The sequence below is a fragment of the Trichomycterus rosablanca genome, chromosome 2, assembly GCF_030014385.1.
Source record: "Trichomycterus rosablanca isolate fTriRos1 chromosome 2, fTriRos1.hap1, whole genome shotgun sequence".
Lineage (NCBI taxonomy): Eukaryota > Metazoa > Chordata > Actinopteri > Siluriformes > Trichomycteridae > Trichomycterus > Trichomycterus rosablanca.
The window spans coordinates 1,569,045-1,593,927 of NC_085989.1; the positions used below are offsets into that span (position 1 = coordinate 1,569,045).

Here is a 24,883-nt window from a genome sequence, read left to right on the forward strand (position 1 = left end):
ACTCCGGTATTCAGTGCCGTAACAGATTAAGTTAATAAAGTGTTCTGCTCCCGACAACTTGTGAATATAGCGTGTATTTATTTCTTTATTATGCAAGTGCATCCCTACGACACTCAGTTATATTATTTTAACAAACCGCAAATGAACAACGGTGGCAAGTCCGACATTAAAACGTTTGTTCTACCAGTCAAGTCTCAACATGAACTAGAATTTGCGTTAACGGCACTATTTTTTTAAATCGCGTTAAATTGAGATTGCGTTAATGCGTTATTATCGCGTTAACTTCGACAGCCCTAATAAATATACATTTATGTACACTGCCTTCTAAACGAAACAAAGTATAATTTACATAACATTACAAATAAACAAAATACTAAGAGATGAGTTACAAGAATTACTAAAATATAAATAATAAATATAATAAAACAGCAGATATTAACTGTGCATTCAAATGTATTCTTTACAATAAGTAAATGGTTTTTCAAAATACTGTTTCGTATACATCAAATGACAATTTCACAAACATAAGCTGATTAAAAATGTTCTTTATAGCAGCAAAGTAAAGAATCAGAAGAAAAGAACAAAACTATTTATTATTACTTGTGTTCATCACTACAGGCTCCACAATAACACAACATGAGCCATGACATGATTCTACTGCAGTATTATTACTGCAATAATCATTCATTTATCCTGATTTATTACTTATGGTTACAAGTTATTCCTCCAAAACGCTTCTAATAAATCACCACACTTTTACCCTCTTCCTTACATGGAAACTTTTAGCAGATTGTTCTCCACAAAGTTCTTCTCCTGTCCCTAACACCACGTTCACCAGGCTGAAGTCACCCTCACCTGTGGAGCCGCTTGTCCATGAACAGTTTCAAAACAGTTCAGAAGCTCAAACTCACTTCACTGACATTTAAAAACTCTCATTTTAAGTTTAATCTTTTTCAAGTCTAAATGAAACTTCGTTGTTTTTCCCTCTTACAGAAAGCAGCACTCATGTTTACTGTGAGGCTTCGTCCCAAATCACTCCTCCTTCCGTATTTAGTGCACTTGGTAGGACATGACATATTAGCGCTTCCACCCCAGACAGTGTAGTGCACTATATAGGGAACACGGAGTGATTTGAGACACTACATACGGACCTACTGTAAGGAGCAGATCTGTTACCCAGTTACCTAATAAATTGCATTATCCAAGAATCCAGTGTTACCACTTGCAATTTTAATTTAAAAGTATCTTCTATGGTCCAACTACACTTGGTTATCAAACCTGAAAACAATTAAGAAAAAAAATTTAAAGTTAAGCTAGCTAAGTTAATTAGGTCAATGCTAACGCAAATAAACCTAGACAAGACTCTGAACAAGCACAATACTGGCTCACAAAACTCAAACAGAAAATATAAGTTATTAGATCACCTGTAAGTGCTGTGGTGAAAATATCATCCAGGGTTTCTCCATTTCAGTTGTTTATGGTTAGCACTTAGCAGCAGAAAAAGACTGAAATGTCGGTTGGAAGAAAGTTCTGGCGGGAACTGAGGAGGAATCATCTCATGTTGTAAAAGGGAGAAATTCATTTCATTAGGCAGCACGGTTTTGGTTAGCTGTTTGAATTGATGAAATGTGTTGCATTTATTACAGCTCTAAAACAGTAATATAATTAAACAAAAACAGCTCAACAATACCGGTGACTGTTTAAGCTGTTACCGTGTGACGTGGCTAGTGGTGTGCGATATTGCAAAATTTGGTATGATCCGATTCCAATACCAAGTAAATACAGCGCCAGTATCGCTATTATCAATCCGATACTTTTTAATAATTAAGGTAGATGCATCATCAAATTGCTTAATCTGAATTCTCATGAGTTGTATTATTGTAATAAATTTTTTTGTAAAGAGCTGCTCTCAGTAGGGTTGTAAATAAATTCAGTTGTTTAAAGCTCAGATTTCTTGTTTCTTGTAAGATGTGAGAGGAGCGAGTCTGTACACACATGGTCTTTACTTTCTGATGAAACGGGAGAAACGTGCTGAATGTAGCGGAGAAAAAGTGAAACTAAAGTATCGATCCCATCACACTAGTATCAATCCAATACCAACGTTGGTATCGATAATATCGATATTTGGATCAATCCACCCACCACTAGCAGTGGCTTGTTATCTACTTGTTAATAGTATATTTGTTATCTACTTGTTAATAGTAGGGTCATTCTATAATTTGGGGTACATTTCACATCACCAAAAAAGTACAAAAAAATTGTTCTCTCTCAATAAAACAATCAGTGGTTCAAGTTAATATATTCCTTTAGTGTAACATATCCACTAGTTGCAAAGCTTAAACATTTTTTTTAATTTTTTTTATTTAAAAGGGACAGTAGATGTAGACTACTAGGTAACTTAGTTGACAGGTAACATAGTTGACAATTTCCCTATTTTGACCCATAACTTCAGTGGTAGACCTTGCCTGGCTGACCACATGTCATTTCTTGAACAGAATAATGTCTAATTTGAACATACATTTGAATAAAAATTATAAAAAAAAATTGTAACCATAACAATGTATGTAACATAGTTGACGGTCAATTAATATACTCATTGACAATGTTCCATTATAGATAAAATATTTTAAAAAATAAGAGAACATTCACCACAGTTTGTTCAATATAACCTCCACAGAGAAAAATGATATCATGTCATGCTGGTCACATCGTTTTAGGACAAACCATTTTTTAGTTGCTGAGTGGAGTTCTGTTATAACATAGTTGACAAAACGTTTGTGGACATTAATAAATAAAGATATTTAAATTATTTAAAAGAGAAACTCAATTTAAAAAATATTTTTTTTCTTTAGTATTTAAACTTTTGAAATAAAAAAAAAATAGATGTTGTTGCCCTTAATAATTTTATTCATTATTTTGAAACCAAGGCATCCTCAACTTAAAAAACAGACACAGCAAAAACTGTTCATTTAGGAACATCATGACAAATTTCAAGCTAAATAAAGCATAGGATGCACATAATGTTTTTGTGATATTACAACATGTTTTCCATTAATAGGTAAAATATGACATTTTTAAAGAAAATAGTTAGAATAAATATAATTATTATCATTGGACATGGAATGTACCCCAAATTATAGAATGACCCAGTATCTGTATTTGTAGCTTTAACACTTAAGTCAAATAAACACTTGGTAGAGAGAACAAGGGAGGTTTGAAAGAAAGAGAAGATAAACTGTTGCCTGTTTTCTGTTGATGCATGCTCAATAATCCAGGTACACAAATCCACGAAGTTGAATCAGTTCATCTGGACACAAGTTTGTTGTAGAGATACGTTTCGTCACTCAATCCGAATGACTTCTTCTTTATGACTGAAGAAGTCATTCGGATTGAGTGACGAAACGTATCTCTACAACAAACTTGTGTCCAGATGAACTGATTCAACTTTGTGGAGTTGCCTGTTTTGTTTTGTTTTGTTTTTTTGACCCAGTTTTTTCATCTGTATGAACCCACAATCAGAATGGCTGTAAAGTTTAAAGTGCATGTGTATAAATAATGTACAAAAGAATATACAGAAAGGATATGTCTTTGTTTTTTTGCACTATTGTACTTTATTTATTTGCACTTTTTGTAAAATGTGTTATAAAACGCATAAAATGCTTCACCTTTTTTGAAATTTGTGTTTTGTGTAATGAGCATTTGGTTAAAAGAAACCCAACAGCAAATCGAAAATACCAATAGAATTCTTGCAGTCACATAAAAATGTGTCATCAAATTAAGGGAAACATGAGTGGGGGATGTTTAGCTTTATAATCTTAAAAAAGAAATATTCAGAACACATTGTATTCTTAAATTAAGTAAAATTGTCTTAAATTTCTTTTTACTTAGTGGAGAGGGTCAATACTTTTCAGTTCTCTAGAAAAAGTTTCTTGTTTCATTGTAAGAAGTCTGTATAATTAGCTAATTTTTCAAATTAAGTCAATTGTAGACAAAGTTTCTTAAATCTAGATTATTAATCTTGCACATGCAAATCTAGTCAAGTCAGTTAATCTTAAAATAAAAAAAACAAGATCTATTGTTTATTTGTAAGATTTTCTGCCTTGTCAAGATTTCATTTTTTGCAGTGTGGCCTGGCATTAATGATAGCCATGACCTCCGCCATGAAGGTTAACAACACCTCATGAGTGAGGCGTGAAGGGCTGGTTTGCATGAACATGGAGTTCAGTATCCATCTGGAGATGCCAATAATTCACTCGCAAGCTCCCCCATGTGGGAAGAATGAGGAGGATTGAAAACCCAAGTACATGGGCTATTGCCGAATACGTGGACTTTCATCCTGTACTCCACAATCTCATTGCTGGGTTTGTTGTCCTTGAACCAAAGGAACCGCAGAAAGTCTCGATGATCTTTTCTGACAATGAAGCTGTGAAACATCTGTTCAATGTCTGCGTCATAAATGATTTCAGATTTAACAAAACATCAAATCACATGCTTATACATTTGGAATATGTTCATAAATATAAAGTTAAATTATTAAATAACAGAAGTATAAGAATACTGTTTATTTCATAATAATATGAAATTATACCTGCACTTTTTTGGCTCTTTGGATCCTCTTTACATTCATATTTCACCTCTACTGCTGCAGACTTGCTAGTGACCGAGGAGGGCTGTAACTAACACCCCCATCCCGACCCGTGTGCAGTACCGACCACTTCTTTTCACCAGCACCAGGCAGGTTCATATGGAGGAGAGTACCGAGCATGAAGAGTCACGCACTGACCTCCACTATCCCCCGTCTCTGTGCAGCACCATTGATCAGCCCGTAGAGGGCATAATTGCAGCAGTTATGAGGAATCCCTGTTCAGCTGCTGTCCCAATCATGTGTCAGTGTAGGTGCTCGGACGGCTGATAGCAAAGCTGGGATTTGAACTCCAGGACTGGTGGGGTAGTGTATGTTGCCGCTTCGCCACCTGAGCGCCTCATCTGCCACTAGATGATTGGATCACATACATCTTTATCAAAGAAAAATATAATGAATTGAGTATTTATTAGTTTTAATCTGTTAATTTAATTAAATAAAAACAATATAGCAACAAGATGTTTACAGTGTTTAAAGTGAACCCAAGTGCAGAACGCTTGACCAGGGTAGAACAATACTGTGGATAAACAGCCACAAATTAAAAGAGGACAATGGTGTGGTTAATTTACAGGTCAGTGTTGGACAAGTTTATGATTGGCAACAAACTTTAGCCGAGCTTTAAGACGCCAACTATAAAGCGGTGGCTTATTTCTTGTGCAGAAGCCTTTAGGACCATGGAGATGTGAAGCTTGTCTGACTGTGGACAGTGTGACTGAACAGCAGAAGTCATTAAGCTGTAGTAAACATGACTGACTTCAAACGTAAATGACGAAGCAACAGTCACAAACACTGTGATGTTATTTTGAGGTTTGAAGTGTCAGTAAACCACAAATGTTAACATCAAACATGGACAAACAGCATCAGCAACGAGGTAAAAGTGCTGAAATTCTTATTTAATACATACTAAACAACACAGAACACAACACGGGATTAAAAGGAATCTAAGAAAGTATTAAAAGTGCGTCTAAGAAAATCACTCAGTCGGTCATCCAGAAATCCAAGTCAAAACGTTCTGCTGAGGTTTAAAAAAGCTTCAGAATTTTTATTTTAATTGTTCTAGAGAAATATTGTTTGTTTAGTGAAAAAAGACTTTATATTTGTAGTTTATTTCTTATTTCTGTATGAGGTAAAAGCAGCTGTTTGTAAAACCACAATCTTTTAGCGCCCCCTGCTGGTGTGATTCAAAACAAACTCTTATAATCGATTCCTCATAAACAAGATTTAAAATTACAGACCTGCAAATAAATAAATACACAAATAATATTATGTATTTATAGATTTTTATGCATAATTTACGTAAATTCACCAAGTTTTTATGAACCTATCTTCTTATTATCGAGTGTATGTGTTTTAGCCATGCTAACAGCTAACAGGTACATAATACAAAATCAGTTATAGACAATCATAATAATAATAATAATAATTGAAATGCTTTTAATGCTTTCCCAGCATGACTGTGCCCCCTGTGTACAAAGCGTCGTCAATAAAGTCCTGATTTGGTATGATTTGGTATAATTTGGTGTTTTGTTTTATGTATTTATTGGTAATTAATATTTAACTTCAGTGGCCTTCACAAAGCGCTGACCTCGACTCCACTGAACACTTGTGAACATCACCGCACCTCACACAAAGATAGTTATAATAGCTTTAATAATAACAATAACATTATTAAAGATAACAAGTAACAAAATATTAGGAGTTTAGAAAATGTGACATTTATTTAATGATTAATAAAGAGTGATTAAAATAATGAGTAAACGTAATTAGTTTAATACATGTAATGAGTACATTCCACACACACACACACACACACACACACACACACAAACACACACGCACACACACACACACACACACACACACACCAAACATTGCTTAGTTTGAGAAAACAGCAGTTTTTATATTTTTATTTGTTTTTCACAAATGTACTTTTCTCTTCGACGGCAGGAAACATCCACCCACTGATGCCCCGTACAAGCACAGTTCTCTCCAGAAGGGTTCTCCACTCTCCAGTTATCAGGCTCACTGGGTTGATCTGTTCTTGTGTACCAGAACCTTTACAGATAGAAATGAATTTAATCAGCTGAATATATATATTTTTTTGCTTTAGATCCTCAGACGTTTCAGTAAATCATTTAAAGTGAGTGAATGAAGCTCTTACTTCACACCGATCTCATCCAAGGTCTTGTTGTTCACCCACATCCACTTTCCTTCCATCTCCAGATCATTCAGACCCATCCAGTGAAGGTCTTTAATTTGTGAAGCTAGAAAATCCTAATAAATAAAATATCATGAAAATTTATTTCAATAATCTATTATTAATATTAATTATCTAAAAATAATCTAAAAATAAAAAATAGGTACACTGTATGGCACTATATGACCATGATCTTCTTTGCAGATATAACAACCTTCACTCCTACTGTGAGGCTTTGAAATGTGTCTGTAGGAATTTGTGTCCATAAGGCCACAAGCGTTTGTAAGGTCAGACACGGAAGTCATGTTAAACTTGTCAAACCACGTCTTTCTGCAGCTCGCTGCGTGCACATTCACAGGAAGTAGCATTCCAAATAGTATAATTTTTATATGCTGTTATTTGAACAGTGCAACATTAGGGCAATACAAACTACAGAACAATAAAGAGAGGGGCAACACAATTCATCATTTAATTATTTTTCCATAGTGTAAAATGATCACCTGCTCTGCTTGGCTGGTTATGATCACTAGGTGACCTCCTTTCTCAACACAGGAGTCTCGACTCGCCATCCAGTTCAGATTACTGGTGGAGAAAAAGTAGCACTTCAACCCGAGAGACCTCCATCCTTTATCACACAGCTCACAGCTCTTATTTGCTGTGATTAAAAAGAAAGAAAGAAGAAATATTTAGTAAAATGTGCCGTTTTTGTCTGTGTTTGATATCTGCTGTAGTTATTTGACTTTATTACACTGAATGATTTTAGATTAAACAAAACATCAAATAACACAAATGTTTTAGATATATCTGATTTTCAGTTGTTGGAAAACTATCAATTTAGAAACTGTTACAAATCCATGTCCAAAGCTCTAGGACTTCATACAGTGAAGTTCCACAGTGGTGAACCAGACCAGAAGTCACAAAAAATTCTGAGGAAAAAAACAGAATGCAGATCGAGTTCAGGTCAGTGCTCACTATTTTGCAATATGAAAGAGACCAGATGAAATAGAAGTTAACAGAGCACCACAATTTGTATAAAAAGTCAAGAGCCCTCAATAATCCACCCAACTATCAGACTTAAACAGTGGACTGTAAAGTAGATCTTCATCTTCTCAATCTTTCCACAGACCTCAGCTTGAACATCCTATAACGAACCACCATAAATCTTTCAGGATTTGTATGAGAGTGTTAAGAGAAAGATCAGTTCTGGAGGAACGTGGTGGTCCTGTACTTTACTCTCTCATTTTACCGTATATCCTGTGTCCTGCTATAACATGTTATACCTTCTCATTATTAGAATCAGGCACTGTGTCCATACCTTTAGAAATGACTTCATGGATGTGCTGATGTTTCTCCTCCAGCTGTTTATACTCTCGCTCTTTAGCTGATGCAAAAAGAAAAAGTCACTTTTTATGTATGTTTAAATTTTTAATTGCACTTTAGTTTTATTTACTGCTGTCACAGAAACTGATTTACCTTTTAATGAGTCCAGTTGTTTTGATGCAGCTTCGTAGCTCACTTGAACTTTTTCCAAACTAGATTTCAATTCTTCAACAAAAAATGTTTTTTTTTGTTTGATTTCTATGTAATAAAGGATCTTACTGCTAATTTATTGTAAATAAAACTGTTAATATAAACTCTAGTACTAGAAACACAAGAATAGTTACTGCTACTACTGTTACTTTTAAAACTCCAACTGAGATCAGAGCAGCTCTGACTGGTATATTTATAACTCACTGAAAGAAAGAGACAAAAGGTAAAAGGTTAGAATCTCTCACCGGTGGTTTTGAGGTCCTGCAGTTTCAGTTCAGCTGTAGCGTTAGCAAACCGCTCACTTAATTCTTCAAATGAGGTGGACTGATCATGATCTGTTGGATTAGATCAGACATGATTAAAAAATAAAATCAGTTCATAACACACTGCAAAATCTACTGTTATACAATGATGATGATGATGATGAAGAGTGATACTTACACAGGAAGCCCAAAACACAAAGTGCAATTGAAGCACCAATCAGAAAGAGACCGAGGAACACCAGGAGGAACTTCACTGTTGCTTTGGAGGAAGCTGGTTTTCTTTCTTCAGTTTTTAACACAGTGTGGTTGGAGATGTAGAAAAATTAACAGTAAATATTTACCACAGTAACAACTGTATCACAGACTGACATTCTCATGAAATTTAATTATCACGCATTTGAACGCCCAGTGACTAAAACATTTTTGTTAATGCTTATACATTTGGAATATGTTCATAAATATAAAGTTAAATTATAGTATATAGAAGTATAAGAATAGTGTTTATTTAGTAATAATATGAAATTATACCTGCACTTTTTTGGTTCTTTGGATCCTCTTTACGTTCTATAGTGTTCACATAAATATCTTCATCTAGATAACAGAAGCAAATTATTTATTTTATTTACACATACGAATCAAATCTTAACTATTTTTTAAATGTTTATACTAACAGAACGATTACAGAATGAGGATTTAGATTTTTTTACCTGTTTGATAATTTCTGGTATTTTTTGCCATTTCTGGAGGCTTTAAAGTTTCTGTAGTTAATTCACATCAAAGGTTCAGAGTCGACTGTCTAACAGGAAATATTACAAACCCTGGTATTTATACCTCAATATATCAGGAAGTGTAGCAGCCACATCAATACACGACATGTAGTTATAGTCAAAGGTTTACATACACTTATAAGTGAGCTGTATTTGAATGCAGTCTTGGTCATATTCAATTCCTCAATCATATTTCACTTCTCCTGCTGCAGACCTGCTAGTGACCGAGGAGGGCTGTAACTAACACCCCCATCCCGACCCGTGTGCAGTACCGACCACTTCTTTTCACCAGCACCAGGCAGGTTCATATGGAGGAGAGTACCGAGCATGAAGAGTCACGCACTGACCTCCACTATCCCCCGTCTCTGTGCAGCACCATTGATCAGCCAGTAGAGGGCGTAATTGCAGCAGTTATGAGGAATCCCTGTTCAGCTGCTGTCCCAATCATGTGTCAGTGTGGGTGCCCGGCCGGCTGATAGCAAAGCTGGGATTCGAACACCAGGACTGGTGGGGTAGCGTATGTTGCCGCTTCGCCACCCGAGCGCCTCATCTGCCACTAGATGATTGGATCACATACGTCTTTATCAAAGAAAAATGTAATGAATTGAGTATTTATTAGTAAAGTGAACCCAAGTGCAGAACGCTTGACCAGGGTAGAACAATACTGTGGATAAACAGCCACAGACAAAAAGAAGGACAATGGTGTGGTTAATTTACAGGTCAGTGTTGGACAAGTTTATGATTGGCAACAAACTTTAGCCGAGCTTTAAGACGCCAACTATAAAGCCGTGGCTTATTTCTTGTTCAGAAGCCTTTAGGACCATGAAGATGTGAAGCTTGTCTGACTGTGGACAGTGTGACTGAACAGCAGAAGTCATTAAGCTGTAGTAAACATGACTGACTTTAAATGTAAATGACGAAGCAACAGTCACAAACACTGTGATGTTATTTAGAGGTTTGAAGTGTCATGAAACCACAACTGTTAACATCAAACATGGACAAACAGCATCAGCAACGAGGTAAAAGTGCTGAAATTCAAGCTTATATGAAACATCCTTCACAAATACTGTCTTATTTAATACAAACTAAACAACACAGAACACAACACGGAATTAAAAGGAATCTAACAAGTGCGTCTAAGAAGTCACTCAGTCAGTCATCCAGAAATCCAAGTCAAAAGGTTTAAAAAAGCTTCAGAATTTTTATTTTAATTGTTCTAGAGAAATATTGTTTGTTTAGTGAAAAAAGACTTTATATTTGTAGTTTATTTCTTATTTCTGTATGAGGTAAAATCCGCTGTTTGTAAAACCACAATCTTGTAGCGCCCCCTGCTGGTGTGATTCAAAACAAACTCTTATAATCGAATCCTCATAAACAAGATTTAAAATGACAGATCTGCAAATAAATAAGTGAATAAATAAATACACAAATATTATTATGTATTTATAGATTTTTATGCATATTTACGTAACTTCACCAAGTTTTTATGATTATTATCGAGTGTAGGTGTTTTAGCCATGCTAACAGCTAACAGGTACATAATACAAAATCAGTTAGACAATAATAATAATGATAATAATATTTGAAATGCTTCCAATGCTTTCCCAGCATGACTGTGCCACCTGTGCACAAAGCATCATCAATAAAGTGCTGATTTCATTTGATTTGGCAGAATTTTGTATTTATGAACTTTAGTGGCCTTGACAAAGCGCTGACCTCGACTCCATGATGATTGACAGACAGATAGATAACTTTATTAATCTCGGTGGAAATTGTTTCGTTACTGCAGCAGGAACACAAAAATCTACACATCATATATTGCACAACCATACAAAAAAATTGAAAATAAAAAGGAAGGGCCATAATTTTATTGGTAACCGTTTAGAGAGATAAAAGTTTTTAGTGCCATTATATCTTGGCACTCTGGAAACCAGTGACATGCTGTTTCAGACCATTATAAGCAGAAGGCAGTCTGTTACATTTTGTTTTTATACCCAATAAAAATTTATCGTGCAGAGCTTCTCCACCTCCAGGTATTTCACTGGTTGTTCCAAACAGTGATGTGTGTAAGAGAGTTATTTTATTATTATTATTGAATTAATGCTCAACAAGAACCGTTATACTTTTATTGTTCCTTACACGAGTACAGTCACAAGCATTGCGTAAATAAAAGAAAATATAATATGTATTAAAATCTCTCACAGGTAAATCTAAAGCTTGCTGGGTTTTTTTCAGCTTTGTGAGTTACACAAAATAACCAAACCAAGTTTAAACATCTAACCAACCAGACAGTGTTCTTCTCTCTTAAAAAAAAAAAAAGATTTCTCCATCTTTTTTTACTTCTCACAGATGTACTTTTTCCTCTTATGGCAAGAAGCATCAAACCATCTATCAGCAGTACCAACTTCATTCCCCAAACTAGCACAGTTCTCTCCAGAAGAGTCCTCCACTTTCCAGTTATCAGGCTCACTGGGTTCATCTGCCCTTGTATACCAGAACCTTTACAAATGAATTTAATCACTTGATTTAATTTTTAACTCAGATGTTTCAGTAAATCATGTAAAGTGAGTGAATGAAGCTCTTACTTCACACCGGTCTCATCCAAGGTCTTGTTGTTCACCCACATCCACTTTCCCTCCGTCTCCAGATCATTCAGACCCATCCAGTGAGTTTCTTTAATATTTGAGGATAAAAAATCCTAAAATATAAAATAACATAGAATAAACTACAAAAAACAACAGTACCAACTTTTCATCTAAAAATACATAATAATTTTCTTATTTGACAAATGCAAATAAAAACACAAAGCTGTAATTTGTAAACTTTTTTTCTGGGTCGAAAAATCATCCCTGCACTAAACCGGCATGAGCAAACAGTCCAGAGGATCATGTCCCAATGCACGAGTTCAGGGAATTTAGAGATTTTAAGAGACAGGAAGCATGCGGAAAAATCCACTTTAACAAGTGGCCACAAGTTACAGAAGAATATGTAACACAGGGGTTAACATGTTGGGCCCCATCACATTTTTATTGATTTTATATGTCGAAACAGTAAAGTGGATTAGCCTGAAAATTCTGGTTGAATGAATCACCTGCTCTGCTTGGTTGGTTATGATCACTAGGTGATCTCCTTTCTCAACACAGGAATCTCGACTCTCTGTCCAGTTCATATTATTAGTGGAGAAAAAGTAGCACTTCAACCCAGGAGACCTCCATCCTTCATCACACAGCTCACAGCTCTTCTTTTCTGTAATTAAAAAGAGCAAAGAAATGTTAGTAAAATGTAGTAAAATGTGCCGTGTGTGGGGTGTCTGTGTTTGATATCTGCTGTAGTTATTTGACTTTATTACACTGAATGATTTCAGATTAAACAAAACATCAAATCACACAAATGTTTGATAAATATTTGACTTTCAGTTGTTCGAAAACTATCAGTTTGGAAACTGTTACAAAGCCATGTCCAAAGCTCTAGGACTTCATACAGTGAAGTTCCACAGTGGAGAACCTGTCCAGAAGTGGCCTGCTAAATTACTTCATCATTGTCATTGGTTATAGTCAACTGCTCCACCAGTTAGTCACAAATGATTCCAGAGAAAAAAACTAAACAAAATGCAGGTCAGTGCTCACTATTTTGCAATATGAAAGAGACCAGATGAAATGGAATTTAACAGAGCACCACAATTTGTTTAAAGAAAGTCAAGAGCCCTCAATGGTCCAACCAACTATCAGACATAAACAGTGGACTGTAAAGTAGATCTTCATCTTCTCAATCTTTCCACAGACTTCAGCTTGAACATCCTATAACGAACCACCATAAATCTTTCAGGATTTGTATGAGAGTGTTAAGAGTAAAATCTGTTCTGGAGGAACGTGGTGGTCCTGTACTTTACTCTCTCATTATAACATGTTATACCTTCTCATTATTAGAATCAGACACTGTGTCCATACCTTTAGAAATGACTTCATGCATGCACTGACGTTTTTCCTCCAGCTGTTTACACTCTCGCTCTTTAGCTGATGCAAAAAGAAAAAGTCTCTTTTTATGTATGTTTACATTTTTAATTGCACTTTAGTTAAATTTATTGCAGTCACAGAAACTGATTTACCTTTTAATGAGTCCAGTTGTTTTGATGCAGCTTCGTAGCTCACTTGAACTCTTTCCAAATTAGATTTTAATTCTTCAACACAGAAAAAAAGAGTAAAACTGCAGTTTGTAAATTTAAAAAGAAATTAACATCTTTAACATTCTTAAACAGAAATCAATAACTTTTTATTTAAAAAAACAAAATCAGAAATTTTTGAAATCTGCTATTTTTTCTGTAACCAACCAAGTGGAACAACAATTTTTTTGAGAATATGACAAAAATAGGCTGGGTCAAAAACAAAGAACTATTGTATTATGTGGAGATGTTTTATACTACAGTTCTTCAGATTTTACTTACTAAATTTTACTTTACTTAATTTTACCTACTGTAAGTAAATGATTTACCATCCCGTTGTTTTGCTACACTCTCGTAGCTCTCTTGAACTTTATCCAAACTTGATTTTAATTCTTGAACACAAAGAAAAAAAGCATAAATAATACATTTAATAAAAAATATGTAAAAACTATGTTTACAAAAACCCAAATTTCCCATGCTTCTTTTTTGTGATTCACAACAAACTGGCAGTTTTGGTGATGTGAAGCTTGCTTAACTGTGACTGTTATCTGTATTACAAAAAATTCTTATTCAGGGCAAAACTGTTTATACAGTTCTAGTTTATACTACAGTTCTTCAGATTTTACTTTACTTAATATTACCTACTGTAGGTAAATGATTTACCATCACGTTGTTTTGATGCACTCTCGTAGCTCTCTTGAACTTTATCCAAACTTGATTTCAATTCTTAAACACACACACACACACACACACACACAATTTAATCAAAAATAAGTAAAAACTATGTCTACAAAAAATATTTCCCATGCTCCTTTTTTGTGATTCACAACGAACTGGCAGTTTTGGTGATGTGAAACTTGCTTAACTGTGACTGTTATCTGTATTACAAAAAACTTTGTATTCATGGAAAAACTGTTTATACAGTTCTGGTTGACAGTGTGATGAGGTCACATATACAGTATATAGTATTGGCAATGATTTTATTTTTGTAAATCCAAGAATTTAGGTCATAGGCGACCTGACTAGAGAGACGACTAAGATGAGTAAAGGACAAACAGAGAGGATAAAATTGTCTTTGTAGAAGAATTCTCTAGGATAGGCTTTACTGGGATCTGGAAATCCACACACTGGCAAGTCAGGTAATTTGGACAGTCTTAATATTCAATTTTTTGGGCATTTGTCTAAACTTTCAAACATCAAGGATTTTTTGGCTCTCCACATGTGTGAAAAGTGTCAATTGGACTTCACCAGGGCTCTCAAGTCTCACGCATTGAGCGTGAGACACACGCATTTCAGCAAGCTCACACGCTCACACATGGTATTTCTCACGCTGAGAAATGATTAACTTTGCCGCAAAGAAATTACTGGAGCCTATTCTACACACGAGTCAAAGGCAGACTACTCGACGAGGGCCAGTGATAGCTCAGTGGTTAAGGTACTGGACTAGTAAACAGAAGGTTGCCGGTTCAAGCCCCGCCACCACCAAGTTGCCACTGTTGGGTCCCTGAGCAAGGCCCTTAACCCTCAATTGCTCATCGTGTTCCGCTCATTGTGTAAGTCGCTTTGGATAAAAGCGTCTGCTAAATGCTGAAAATGTAAATGTAAATGTACTCTGCGCTCATACAGCTGTCTTAAATTAGCGACCTATCGGCCAATCAGAAAAATAGAATATTACAATAATACACATAAACATCATGAAAATTCATTCAGATTTGGCAATTTGTTGATGCATTTACCTTAATTATTAAAAAGTATCGGTATTGGTATCGGCGATACTGGCCCGGTATTTACTTGGTATCGGATCGATACCAAATTTTGCAGTATTGCACACCACTACTACTGACCATAACTTACATGTGTGGTCCAGATAAGAATGTAGGAATGGGGCCACAGGGGCATTGGCCCAAGTTGAAATCAGATTTGCCCCTGAAGTGCCCCTGTGATGTCACTTGTTGCTTCAGATAACCTCATTTATATTACATTTATATTAAAACTTTTTACCTGTAGTTTCATTTTCTTGCATCTTCAGTAAAGCTGTAGCGTTGGCGTACTGCTCACTAACTCTATCAAGTGAGACTGACTGACTGAAATCTGTAAAGCAAGAAAAGCAAAATCAAATGAGCAGGGGCGATTTAATGCACGGGCTTACCTGGGCTTCAGCCCAGGGGCCCCGAATAATTGAGGGCCCCGGATTGGCTGTTTTATTTTTTATTTATTTTGTTAGTTATTTTGGTTAATAAGAATAGGGAAGCTTACAAACCAATGATTTTGTAAATCATTTACGCGTTATTCATATTTCTGACTGTTGATTGGCCAAATAAACGAGCTGCCGTAATTCTGATTGGTGGTTTCAGTTAAGCAACGTGAACATTAGAGCTAGTATGTGATTGACATTCAGCTCAGCCAATCAGAATACAGCACCAGGTTTATACATGTGCGTTCGGACGTTCTGCAGTTAGTTTTGTATGTGAGTCTCGCCTTATGGTCCCAGCATTGAAGTTGGGGTTCTGGAACTAGGCGGTCTAAAGTGTTGTAACGCTCATTGAAGTCCTGACTAAACAGTTAAAGTGACTCTACCCTGTCGTGTGTCTTTATTCCCACACCTCCACCACCGCACAGCAAAAGACCCGTAACATCCCCACCGGACAGCGGCTAGGTGAGCCGAGCCTCTACGGCAGCAAGTGACTAATGCTAGCAGTAAAGTGCCGCGATAACGAAAGTAAAAAAAAAACACGGCAATGTTTTCATTAAGTAAAATATAAAAATAACTAAGACAATGAAATATCAGAATGCATGTAATCACACTACACAGTGAGTGCACAGCAAGGGATTTTGGGAATCTGTGTAACCTGCTTAACGTTACTAGACTATATACACGTATATACAGTGTATCACAAAAGTGAGTACACCCCTCACATTTCTGCAGATATTTAAGTATATCTTTTCATGGGACAACACTGACAAAATGACACTTTGACACAATGAAAAGTAGTCTGTGTGCAGCTTATATAACAGTGTAAATTTATTCTTCCCTCAAAATAACTCAATATACAGCCATTAATGTCTAAACCACCGGCAACAAAAGTGAGTACACCCCTAAGTGAAAGTTCCTGAAGTGTCAATATTTTGTGTGGCCACCATTATTTCCCAGAACTGCCTTAACTCTCCTGGGCATGGAGTTTACCAGAGCTTCACAGGTTGCCACTGGAATGCTTTTCCACTACTCCATGACGACATCACGGAGCTGGCGGATATTCGAGACTTTGCGCTCCTCCACCTTCCGCTTGAGGATGCCCCAAAGATGTTCCATTTTGTTTAGGTCTGGAGACATGCTTGGCCAGTCTATCACCTTTACCCTCAGCCTCTTCAATAAAGCAGTGGTCGTCTTAGAGGTGTGTTTGGGGTCATTATCATGCTGGAACACTACCCTGTGACCCAGTTTCCGGAGGGAGGGGATCATGCTCTGCTTCAGTATTTCACAGTACATATTGGAGTTCATGTGTCCCTCAATGAAATGTAACTCCCCAACACCTGCTGCACTCATGCAGCCCCAGACCATGGCATTCCCACCACCATGCTTGACTGTAGGCATGACACACTTATCTTTGTACTCCTCACCTGATTGCCGCCACACATGCTTGAGACCATCTGAACCAAACAAATTAATCTTGGTCTCATCAGACCATAGGACATGGTTCCAGTAATCCATGTCCTTTGTTGACATGTCTTCAGCAAACTGTTTGCGGGCTTTCTTGTGTAGAGACTTCAGAAGAGGCTTCCTTCTGGGGTGACAGCCATGCAGACCAATTTGATGTAGTGTGCAGCGTATGGTCTGAGCACTGACAGGCTGACCCCCCACCTTTTCAATCTCTGCAGCAATGCTGACAGCACTCCTGCGCCTATCTTTCAAAGACAGCAGTTGGATGTGACGCTGAGCACGTGCACTCAGCTTCTTTGGACGACCAACGCGAGGTCTGTTCTGAGTGGACCCTGCTCTTTTAAAACGCTGGATGATCTTGGCCACTGTGCTGCAGCTCAGTTTCAGGGTGTTGGCAATCTTCTTGTAGCCTTGGCCATCTTCATGTAGCGCAACAATTCATCTTTTAAGATCCTCAGAGAGTTCTTTGCCATGAGGTGCCATGTTGGAACTTTCAGTGACCAGTATGAGAGAGTGTGAGAGCTGTACTACTAAATTGAACACACCTGCTCCCTATGCACACCTGAGACCTAGTAACACTAACAAATCACATGACATTTTGGAGGGAAAATGACAAGCAGTGCTCAATTTGGACATTTAGGGGTGTAGTCTCTTAGGGGTGTACTCACTTTTGTTGCCGGTGGTTTAGACATTAATGGCTGTATATTGAGTCATTTTGAGGGAAGAATAAATTTACACTGTTATATAAGCTGCACACAGACTACTTTTCATTGTGTCAAAGTGTCATTTTGTCAGTGTTGTCCCATGAAAAGATATACTTAAATATCTGCAGAAATGTGAGGGGTGTACTCACTTTTGTGATACACTGTACATACATATATATACAGTGTATCACAAAAGTGAGTACACCCCTCACATTTCTGCAAATATTTCATTATATGCAGAATACACTGACTACTCTAAGTTATATCCAAGTTTCATGTCTATAGTGTTGTCCCATGAAAAGATATAATGAAATATTTGCAGAAATGTGAGGGGTGTACTCACTTTTGTGATACACTGTATATATAGTCAGTGTACAGCTTGTATAGCAGTGTAGATTTACTGTCTTCTGAAAATAACTCAACACATAGCCATTAATGTCTAAATAGCTGGCAACATAAGTGAGTACACCCCACAGTGAACATGTCCAAATTGTGCCCAAATGTGTCGTTGTCCCTCCCTGGTGTCATGTGTCAAGGTCCCAGGTGTAAATGGGGAGCAGAGCTGTTAAATTTGGTGTTTTGGGTACAATTCTCTCATACTGGCCACTGGATATTCAACATGGCACCTCATGGCAAAGAACTCTCTGAGGATGTGAGAAATAGAATTGTTGCTCTCCACAAAGATGGCCTGGGCTATAAGAAGATTGCTAACACCCTGAAACTGAGCTACAGCATGGTGGCCAAGGTCATACAGCGGTTTTCCAGGACAGGTTCCACTCGGAACAGGCTTTGCCAGGGTCGACCAAAGAAGTTGAGTCCACGTGTTCGGCGTCATATCCAGAGGTTGGCTTTAAAAAATAGACACATGAGTGCTGCCAGCATTGCTGCAGAGGTTGAAGACGTGGGAGGTCAGCCTGTCAGTGCTCAGACCATACGCCGCACACTGCATCAACTCGGTCTGCATGGTCGTCACCCCAGAAGGAAGCTGACGCACAAGAAAGCCCGCAAACAGTTTGCTGAAGACAAGCAGTCCAAGAACATGGATTACTGGAATGCCCTGTGGTCTGACGAGACCAAGATAAACTTGTTTGGCTCAGATGGTGTCCAGCATGTGTGGCGGCGCCCTGGTGAGAAGTACCAAGACAACTGTATCTTGCCTACAGTCAAGCATGGTGGTGGTAGCATCATGGTCTTGGGCTGCATGAGTGTTGCTGGCACTGGGGAGCTGCAGTTCATTGAGGGAAACATGAATTCCAACATGTACTGTGACATTCTGAAACAGAGCATGATCCCCTGCCTTCGAAAACTGGGCCTCATGGCAGTTTTCCAACAGGATTACGACCCCAAACACAACCTCCAAGATGACAACTGCCTTGCTGAGGAAGCTGAAGGTAAAGGTGATGGACTAAACCCAATTGAGCACCTGTGGCACATCCTCAAGTGGAAGGTGGAGGAGTTCAAGGTGTCTAACATCCACCAGCTCCGTGATGTCATCATGGAGGAGTGGAAGAGGATTCCAGTAGCAACCTGTGCAGCTCTGGTGAATTCCATGCCCAGGAGGGTTAAGGCAGTGCTGGATAATAATGGTGGTCACACAAAATATTGACACTTTGGGCACAACTTGGACATGTTCACTGTGGGGTGTACTCACTTATGTTGCCAGCTATTTAGACATTAATGGCTGTGTGTTGAGTTATTTTCAGAAGACAGTAAATCTACACTGCTATACAAGCTGTACACTGACTACTCTAAGTTATATCCAAGTTTTATTTCTATAGTGTTGTCCCATGAAAAGATATAATAAAATATTTGCAGAAATGTGAGGGGTGTACTCACTTTTGTGATACACTGTATATATATATACAGTGTATCACAAAAGTGAGTACACCCCTCACATTTCTGAAAATATTTCATTATATCTTTTCATGGGACAACACTATAGACATGAAACTTGGATATAACTTAGAGTAGTCAGTGTACAGCTTGTATAGCAGTGTAGATTTACTGTCTTCTGAAAATAACTCAACACACAGCCATTAATGTCTAAATGGCTGGCAACATAAGTGAGTACACCCCACAGTGAACATGTCCAAATTGTGCCCAAATGTGTCGTTGTCCCTCCCTGGTGTCATGTGTCAAGGTCCCAGGTGTAAATGGGGAGCAGGGCTGTTAAATTTGGTGTTTTGGGTACAATTCTCTCATACTGGCCACTGGATATTCAACATGGCACCTCATGGCAAAGAACTCTCTGAGGATGTGAGAAATAGAATTGTTGCTCTCCACAAAGATGGCCTGGGCTATAAAAAGATTGCTAACACCCTGAAACTGAGCTACAGCATGGTGGCCAAGGTCATACAGCGGTTTTTCAGGACAGGTTCCACTCGGAACAGGCTTCGCCAGGGTCGACCAAAGAAGTTGAGTCCACGTGTTCGGCGTCATATCCAGAGGTTGGCTTTAAAAAATAGACACATGAGTGCTGCCAGCATTGCTGCAGAGGTTGAAGACGTGGGAGGTCAGCCTGTCAGTGCTCAGACCATACGCCGCACACTGCATCAACTCGGTCTGCATGGTCGTCATCCCAGAAGGAAGCTGACGCACAAAAAAGCCCGCAAACAGTTTGCTGAAGACAAGCAGTCCAAGAACATGGATTACTGGAATGCCCTGTGGTCTGACGAGACCAAGATAAACTTGTTTGGCTCAGATGGTGTCCAGCATGTGTGGCGGCGCCCTGGTGAGAAGTACCAAGACAACTGTATCTTGCCTACAGTCAAGCATGGTGGTGGTAGCATCATGGTCTTGGGCTGCATGAGTGTTGCTGGCACTGGGGAGCTGCAGTTCATTGAGGGAAACATGAATTCCAACATGTACTGTGACATTCTGAAACAGAGCATGATCCCCTCCCTTCGAAAACTGGGCCTCATGGCAGTTTTCCAACAGGATAACGACCCCAAACACAACCTCCAAGATGACAACTGCCTTGCTGAGGAAGCTGAAGGTAAAGGTGATGGACTAAACCCAATTGAGCACCTGTGGCGCATCCTCAAGTGGAAGGTGGAGGAGTTCAAGGTGTCTAACATCCACCAGCTCCGTGATGTCATCATGGAGGAGTGGAAGAGGATTCCAGTAGCAACCTGTGCAGCTCTGGTGAATTCCATGCCCAGGAGGGTTAAGGCAGTGCTGGATAATAATGGTGGTCACACAAAATATTGACACTTTGGGCACAATTTGGACATGTTCACTGTGGGGTGTACTCACTTACGTTGCCAGCCATTTAGACATTAATGGCTGTGTGTTGAGTTATTTTCAGAAGACAGTAAATCTACACTGCTATACAAGTTGTACACTGACTACTCTAAGTTATATCCAAGTTTTATTTCTATAGTGTTTTCCCATGAAAAGATATAATAAAATATTTGCAGAAATGTGAGGGGTGTACTCACTTTTGTGATACACTGTATATGGGGGGGAGGGGGGGGGGGGCAACATTATTTTTTGTACTGGGGCCCATGAGCTCCTAGTTACGCCACTGAACTCTGTTGTCTTGCGTTGTGTACTGATTTTATGAAAATTATATGTGGGGGGCCCACAAGCAGCTGTAGCCTCTGGGCCCACAGGCAGATTAAATCGCCTCTGCAAATGAGTGTAGTCAGACAGTCAATAACAATGCACACCTCAATAGTTTACATGTGAACGAAAGTATGTGGACACCCTAATTATTTCGCCACACTCTTCACCAGGCACGTGCACAGACATTTTTGAGGGCAGGTGCTCAAGCCAAAAAAAAGGGCACCCATCGCCAAAATTATTTTAAAAAAAAACCCACAGTAGAATATTTAACTTATATATTTATTTTGTTAACACAATTAATACACATCTAATCAAATAACATGCAAAAACAAGGCCATATTGTGCACGCTTTTTAATAACCAACTGATACTGATACATCTCCCTCATTTGCTTTACTGGTAGATTTGCCTAATCCAGGATAGAAGAGAGCTGCTACCCTGAGATGCTGCTGTAGTTTCCTTTTCTTTCTGCTTTTGTAACCTTTCTTTTCTTGGCATTATGCTGCAAAATTTGTAAATGAGATAAATCAATGTTTTGCATAATAATCAAGAGTGACTTACTAAATCTCCATAACGGGGAGAACACAGTATACATCATTTTACTGTTTTCTGACAGAGTTGAAGCATTACACTAATAATATACCATTACTAGTATCAGTTTACCTCACCAGACTGTCATGTAGCTCAACTTAAGACCTACCTTTGATTTCAAATCAGAAACCCACTTTGGGTAGTTAATGTTAACAATGGGCCTATTATTATGCCAATAAAATCAAATAGACAGCTAAATGACATTTTCCTATTTATTCATCATTTTTTGTATGCTGTTCTATATCATACAGCATTATGTTTAGCCTTCTACATATATTAGTTTGTAATGTTAATTACCTAGCAAAATTATTCCTCATTTGTAAACCTCAACTGTTGAATTATAAATGCTTGCATGAAAATAACTCCTTGACTAAAGGTGACTTTTCCTACACAGCGTTTTGGCCAAGATGTTGTCATTATAAAATATTGTATGTTTGTATCTATTTTCAACACTTTACTGTACTACAAAATAAGTAAGATTTTAAATGAAACAAAACTAGTGAACTTGTCTAATTTGTAAAACAGTAAAACTGTCTTTAAATTCTCTGTCTGCCTGTCTGCTGCAGTTTGTCCCCCTCCCCCTTCATTAAACATGACAAACGTCAGTAAAAAGCTGGACAAGGCTTTGAAATCACATATTTCATGACTCATGAGTACAAAACATGTAAGCTATGCATTATGCATGGATGCTTTTTGTATGAAACATTGTCATTACCTGTCTGTCTGATACTGCTGGTCAGAGAAGAAGTGTGTAGCAGCGGTTTGGCCTGGCACTCAGCACTGCATGAGTGCTAACCGGAGGAGGAGGGAGGGGCAAGGCGGGAGCTTGTGCGCGCAAAGGCAGAATTCTCACAAGAACTCAAATAAATGCCCGTCAGATATCAAAACACTTTTGGGGGGAATAGATGACAGAGAGGGTAATTTTTATTTTTAAGTAATGATGAATGTAGAAAAAAATTGGGCTCCAGCAGATAGGGCACTTTTCTCTTCCATGGCAAAAGGGCAGGTGCTTGAGCACCACTAGGGGTCTATCTGTGCGCGTGCCTGCTCTTCACAGAGACCTGACTTTTCTCGTCCATCAGCTTCTGACATCAGACACACATCAATTACATCAGACACACTCCAAAATGTGATGGAAAAGCCTTCCCACATGCAGAAAGTGGAGACTACAACTCCATATTAACTCCCATGGTTCTGAAATAGGATGTGAATAAATTTGCGTCCCCTTGGTCGTGTCTGTTTCTGCCCTGTTCTCAGAAGTGTATTCTCTCTCTTTATTTTTCCAATCAGCACAATCAGAAACATCTGAAAAATAATAATGGATCATAGGTTTACTGTTGTGAGAAGTTCCACATGGTGGGGACAACTACTCCAGTCAAAAGCTGTGCTTACAAAACACACCACTCAAACCAAAACCTTCTAATACCATCTTACAGGATTAGAAGTACAAAGTTAACATATGATTTTGACTAGTTTTTGTATTTTTATATATAGTCATTCTTATAATTACTATAAGGACCTACCTGTGTGAACGCTGGCTGTTGGACATCCATCCATCTCCTCAACATTTTCATAATCATCATCATCACCATTCTCAGATTCTGACAAAAAAGCTCATAATTGAAATTACCACAGAATTTTATAAGCAATTCTATAAGTGCTGTCTATAACCAACTATCTTCTTTCTCACTCAGAATGACCTCCACGATTCGTACCAGTCTGGCTTCAAGGCAGCACATTCTACAGAAACAGCTCTTGTGTTGGTTACTGAGAAGCTTCATGCAGCCAAACTGTCATCGGTCCTCATTCTTCTTGATCTATGTCCCCTCCATGCACTCTCTCAACCGGTGTTCCTCAGGGCTCTGTACTTGGCCCGCTTCTTTTCTCTATCTACACCCGCTCTCTAGGTAAAGTCATAGCCTCCTATGGCTTCTCCTACCACTCCTATGCAGATTATACTCAGCCCATTCTGTCATTTCCTCCTTCAGACACACAAGTCTCAGTTCGCGTCTCAGCATGTCTGCGAGATATCTCACTATGGATGTCAGCTCATCATCTAAAACTCAATCCCTGCAAGACAGAACTGTTACTCATTCCTGGAGATCAATCTCCAACCCAGGACCTAGTCATCTCTTTTGATGACTCCCAGATCAGACCATCTGATAAGGTAAGAAGCCTTGGTGTTGTCCTGGATAACCAGCTGACCTTCTCTCCCCATGTAGCCAACATAACAAGATGGTGCCGGTTCCTCATCTGCAACATCAGGAAGTTTCGACCATTTCTCTCCAAGGAAGCTACTCAGATTCTGGTCCAGTCACTTGTAATCTCATGGCTGGACTACTGTAACTCCCTCCTGGTAGGTGCTCCCATGTCCACTATTGAACCCCTGCAGCTCATTCAAAATGCAGCTGCCCGTCTGGTTTTTAACCAACCTAAACACTGCCACATCACCCCACTGCTGCCTCATCATCACCCCACTGCTGCCTCATCATCACCCCACTGTTGCCTCATCGTCACCTCACTGTTGCCACATCATCACCCCACTGTTGCCACATCATCACCCCACTGCTGCCGCATCATCACCCCACTGTTGCCTCATCACCTCACTGCTGCCTCATCATCACCTCACTGCTGCCTCATCACCCCACTGCTGCATTTTCTTCACTGACTTCCTGTAGCTGCACACATTCAATTTAAAACACTGATGTTCACCTACAAAGCCAAAAATGGACCAGCCCCAAGTTACCTTCATGGTCTAATCACACCCCGCTCTGTACCACGCAACCTCTGAGCCACTAGACTCGCT

The 24,883-nt window shown here is 38.4% G+C and overlaps 2 protein-coding genes across 6 annotated transcripts; both read right to left on the reverse strand.

Moving 5' to 3' along the window:
* Positions 1-6,342: 6,342 nt before the first annotated feature.
* LOC134300809 (CD209 antigen-like protein E) lies at positions 6,343-9,370 on the reverse strand. The gene is made up of 7 exons (XM_062985235.1): positions 9,340-9,370; positions 9,161-9,223; positions 8,615-8,704; positions 8,155-8,220; positions 7,340-7,494; positions 6,804-6,916; positions 6,343-6,697 (listed from the first exon to the last, which is right to left on the reverse strand). Exons 1-7 carry the CDS (start codon positions 9,368-9,370, stop codon positions 6,541-6,543), a joined length of 675 nt encoding a protein of 224 aa, XP_062841305.1. The 3' UTR covers positions 6,343-6,540.
* Positions 9,371-11,511: 2,141 nt separating this feature from the next.
* On the reverse strand, positions 11,512-24,221 carry LOC134303811 (CD209 antigen-like protein E). 5 transcript variants are annotated; one of them, XM_062989249.1, is made up of 11 exons: positions 23,601-24,221; positions 22,793-23,382; positions 21,924-21,988; positions 15,560-15,649; positions 14,204-14,284; positions 13,888-13,950; positions 13,505-13,576; positions 13,347-13,412; positions 12,491-12,645; positions 11,985-12,097; positions 11,512-11,898 (listed from the first exon to the last, which is right to left on the reverse strand). In XM_062989249.1, the coding sequence occupies exons 3-11, from the start codon at positions 21,982-21,984 to the stop codon at positions 11,736-11,738; spliced, it is 864 nt and encodes a 287-aa protein (XP_062845319.1). In that variant the 5' UTR covers positions 21,985-21,988; positions 22,793-23,382; positions 23,601-24,221; the 3' UTR covers positions 11,512-11,735. The 5 variants fall into 5 exon arrangements, with proteins under 5 accessions (XP_062845319.1, XP_062845302.1, XP_062845311.1 ...); XM_062989232.1 differs by having other exon boundaries at positions 13,870-13,950; XM_062989241.1 differs by having other exon boundaries at positions 13,870-13,950; positions 14,222-14,284; positions 23,601-24,220.
* Between the last annotated feature and the right edge of the window lie 662 nt (positions 24,222-24,883).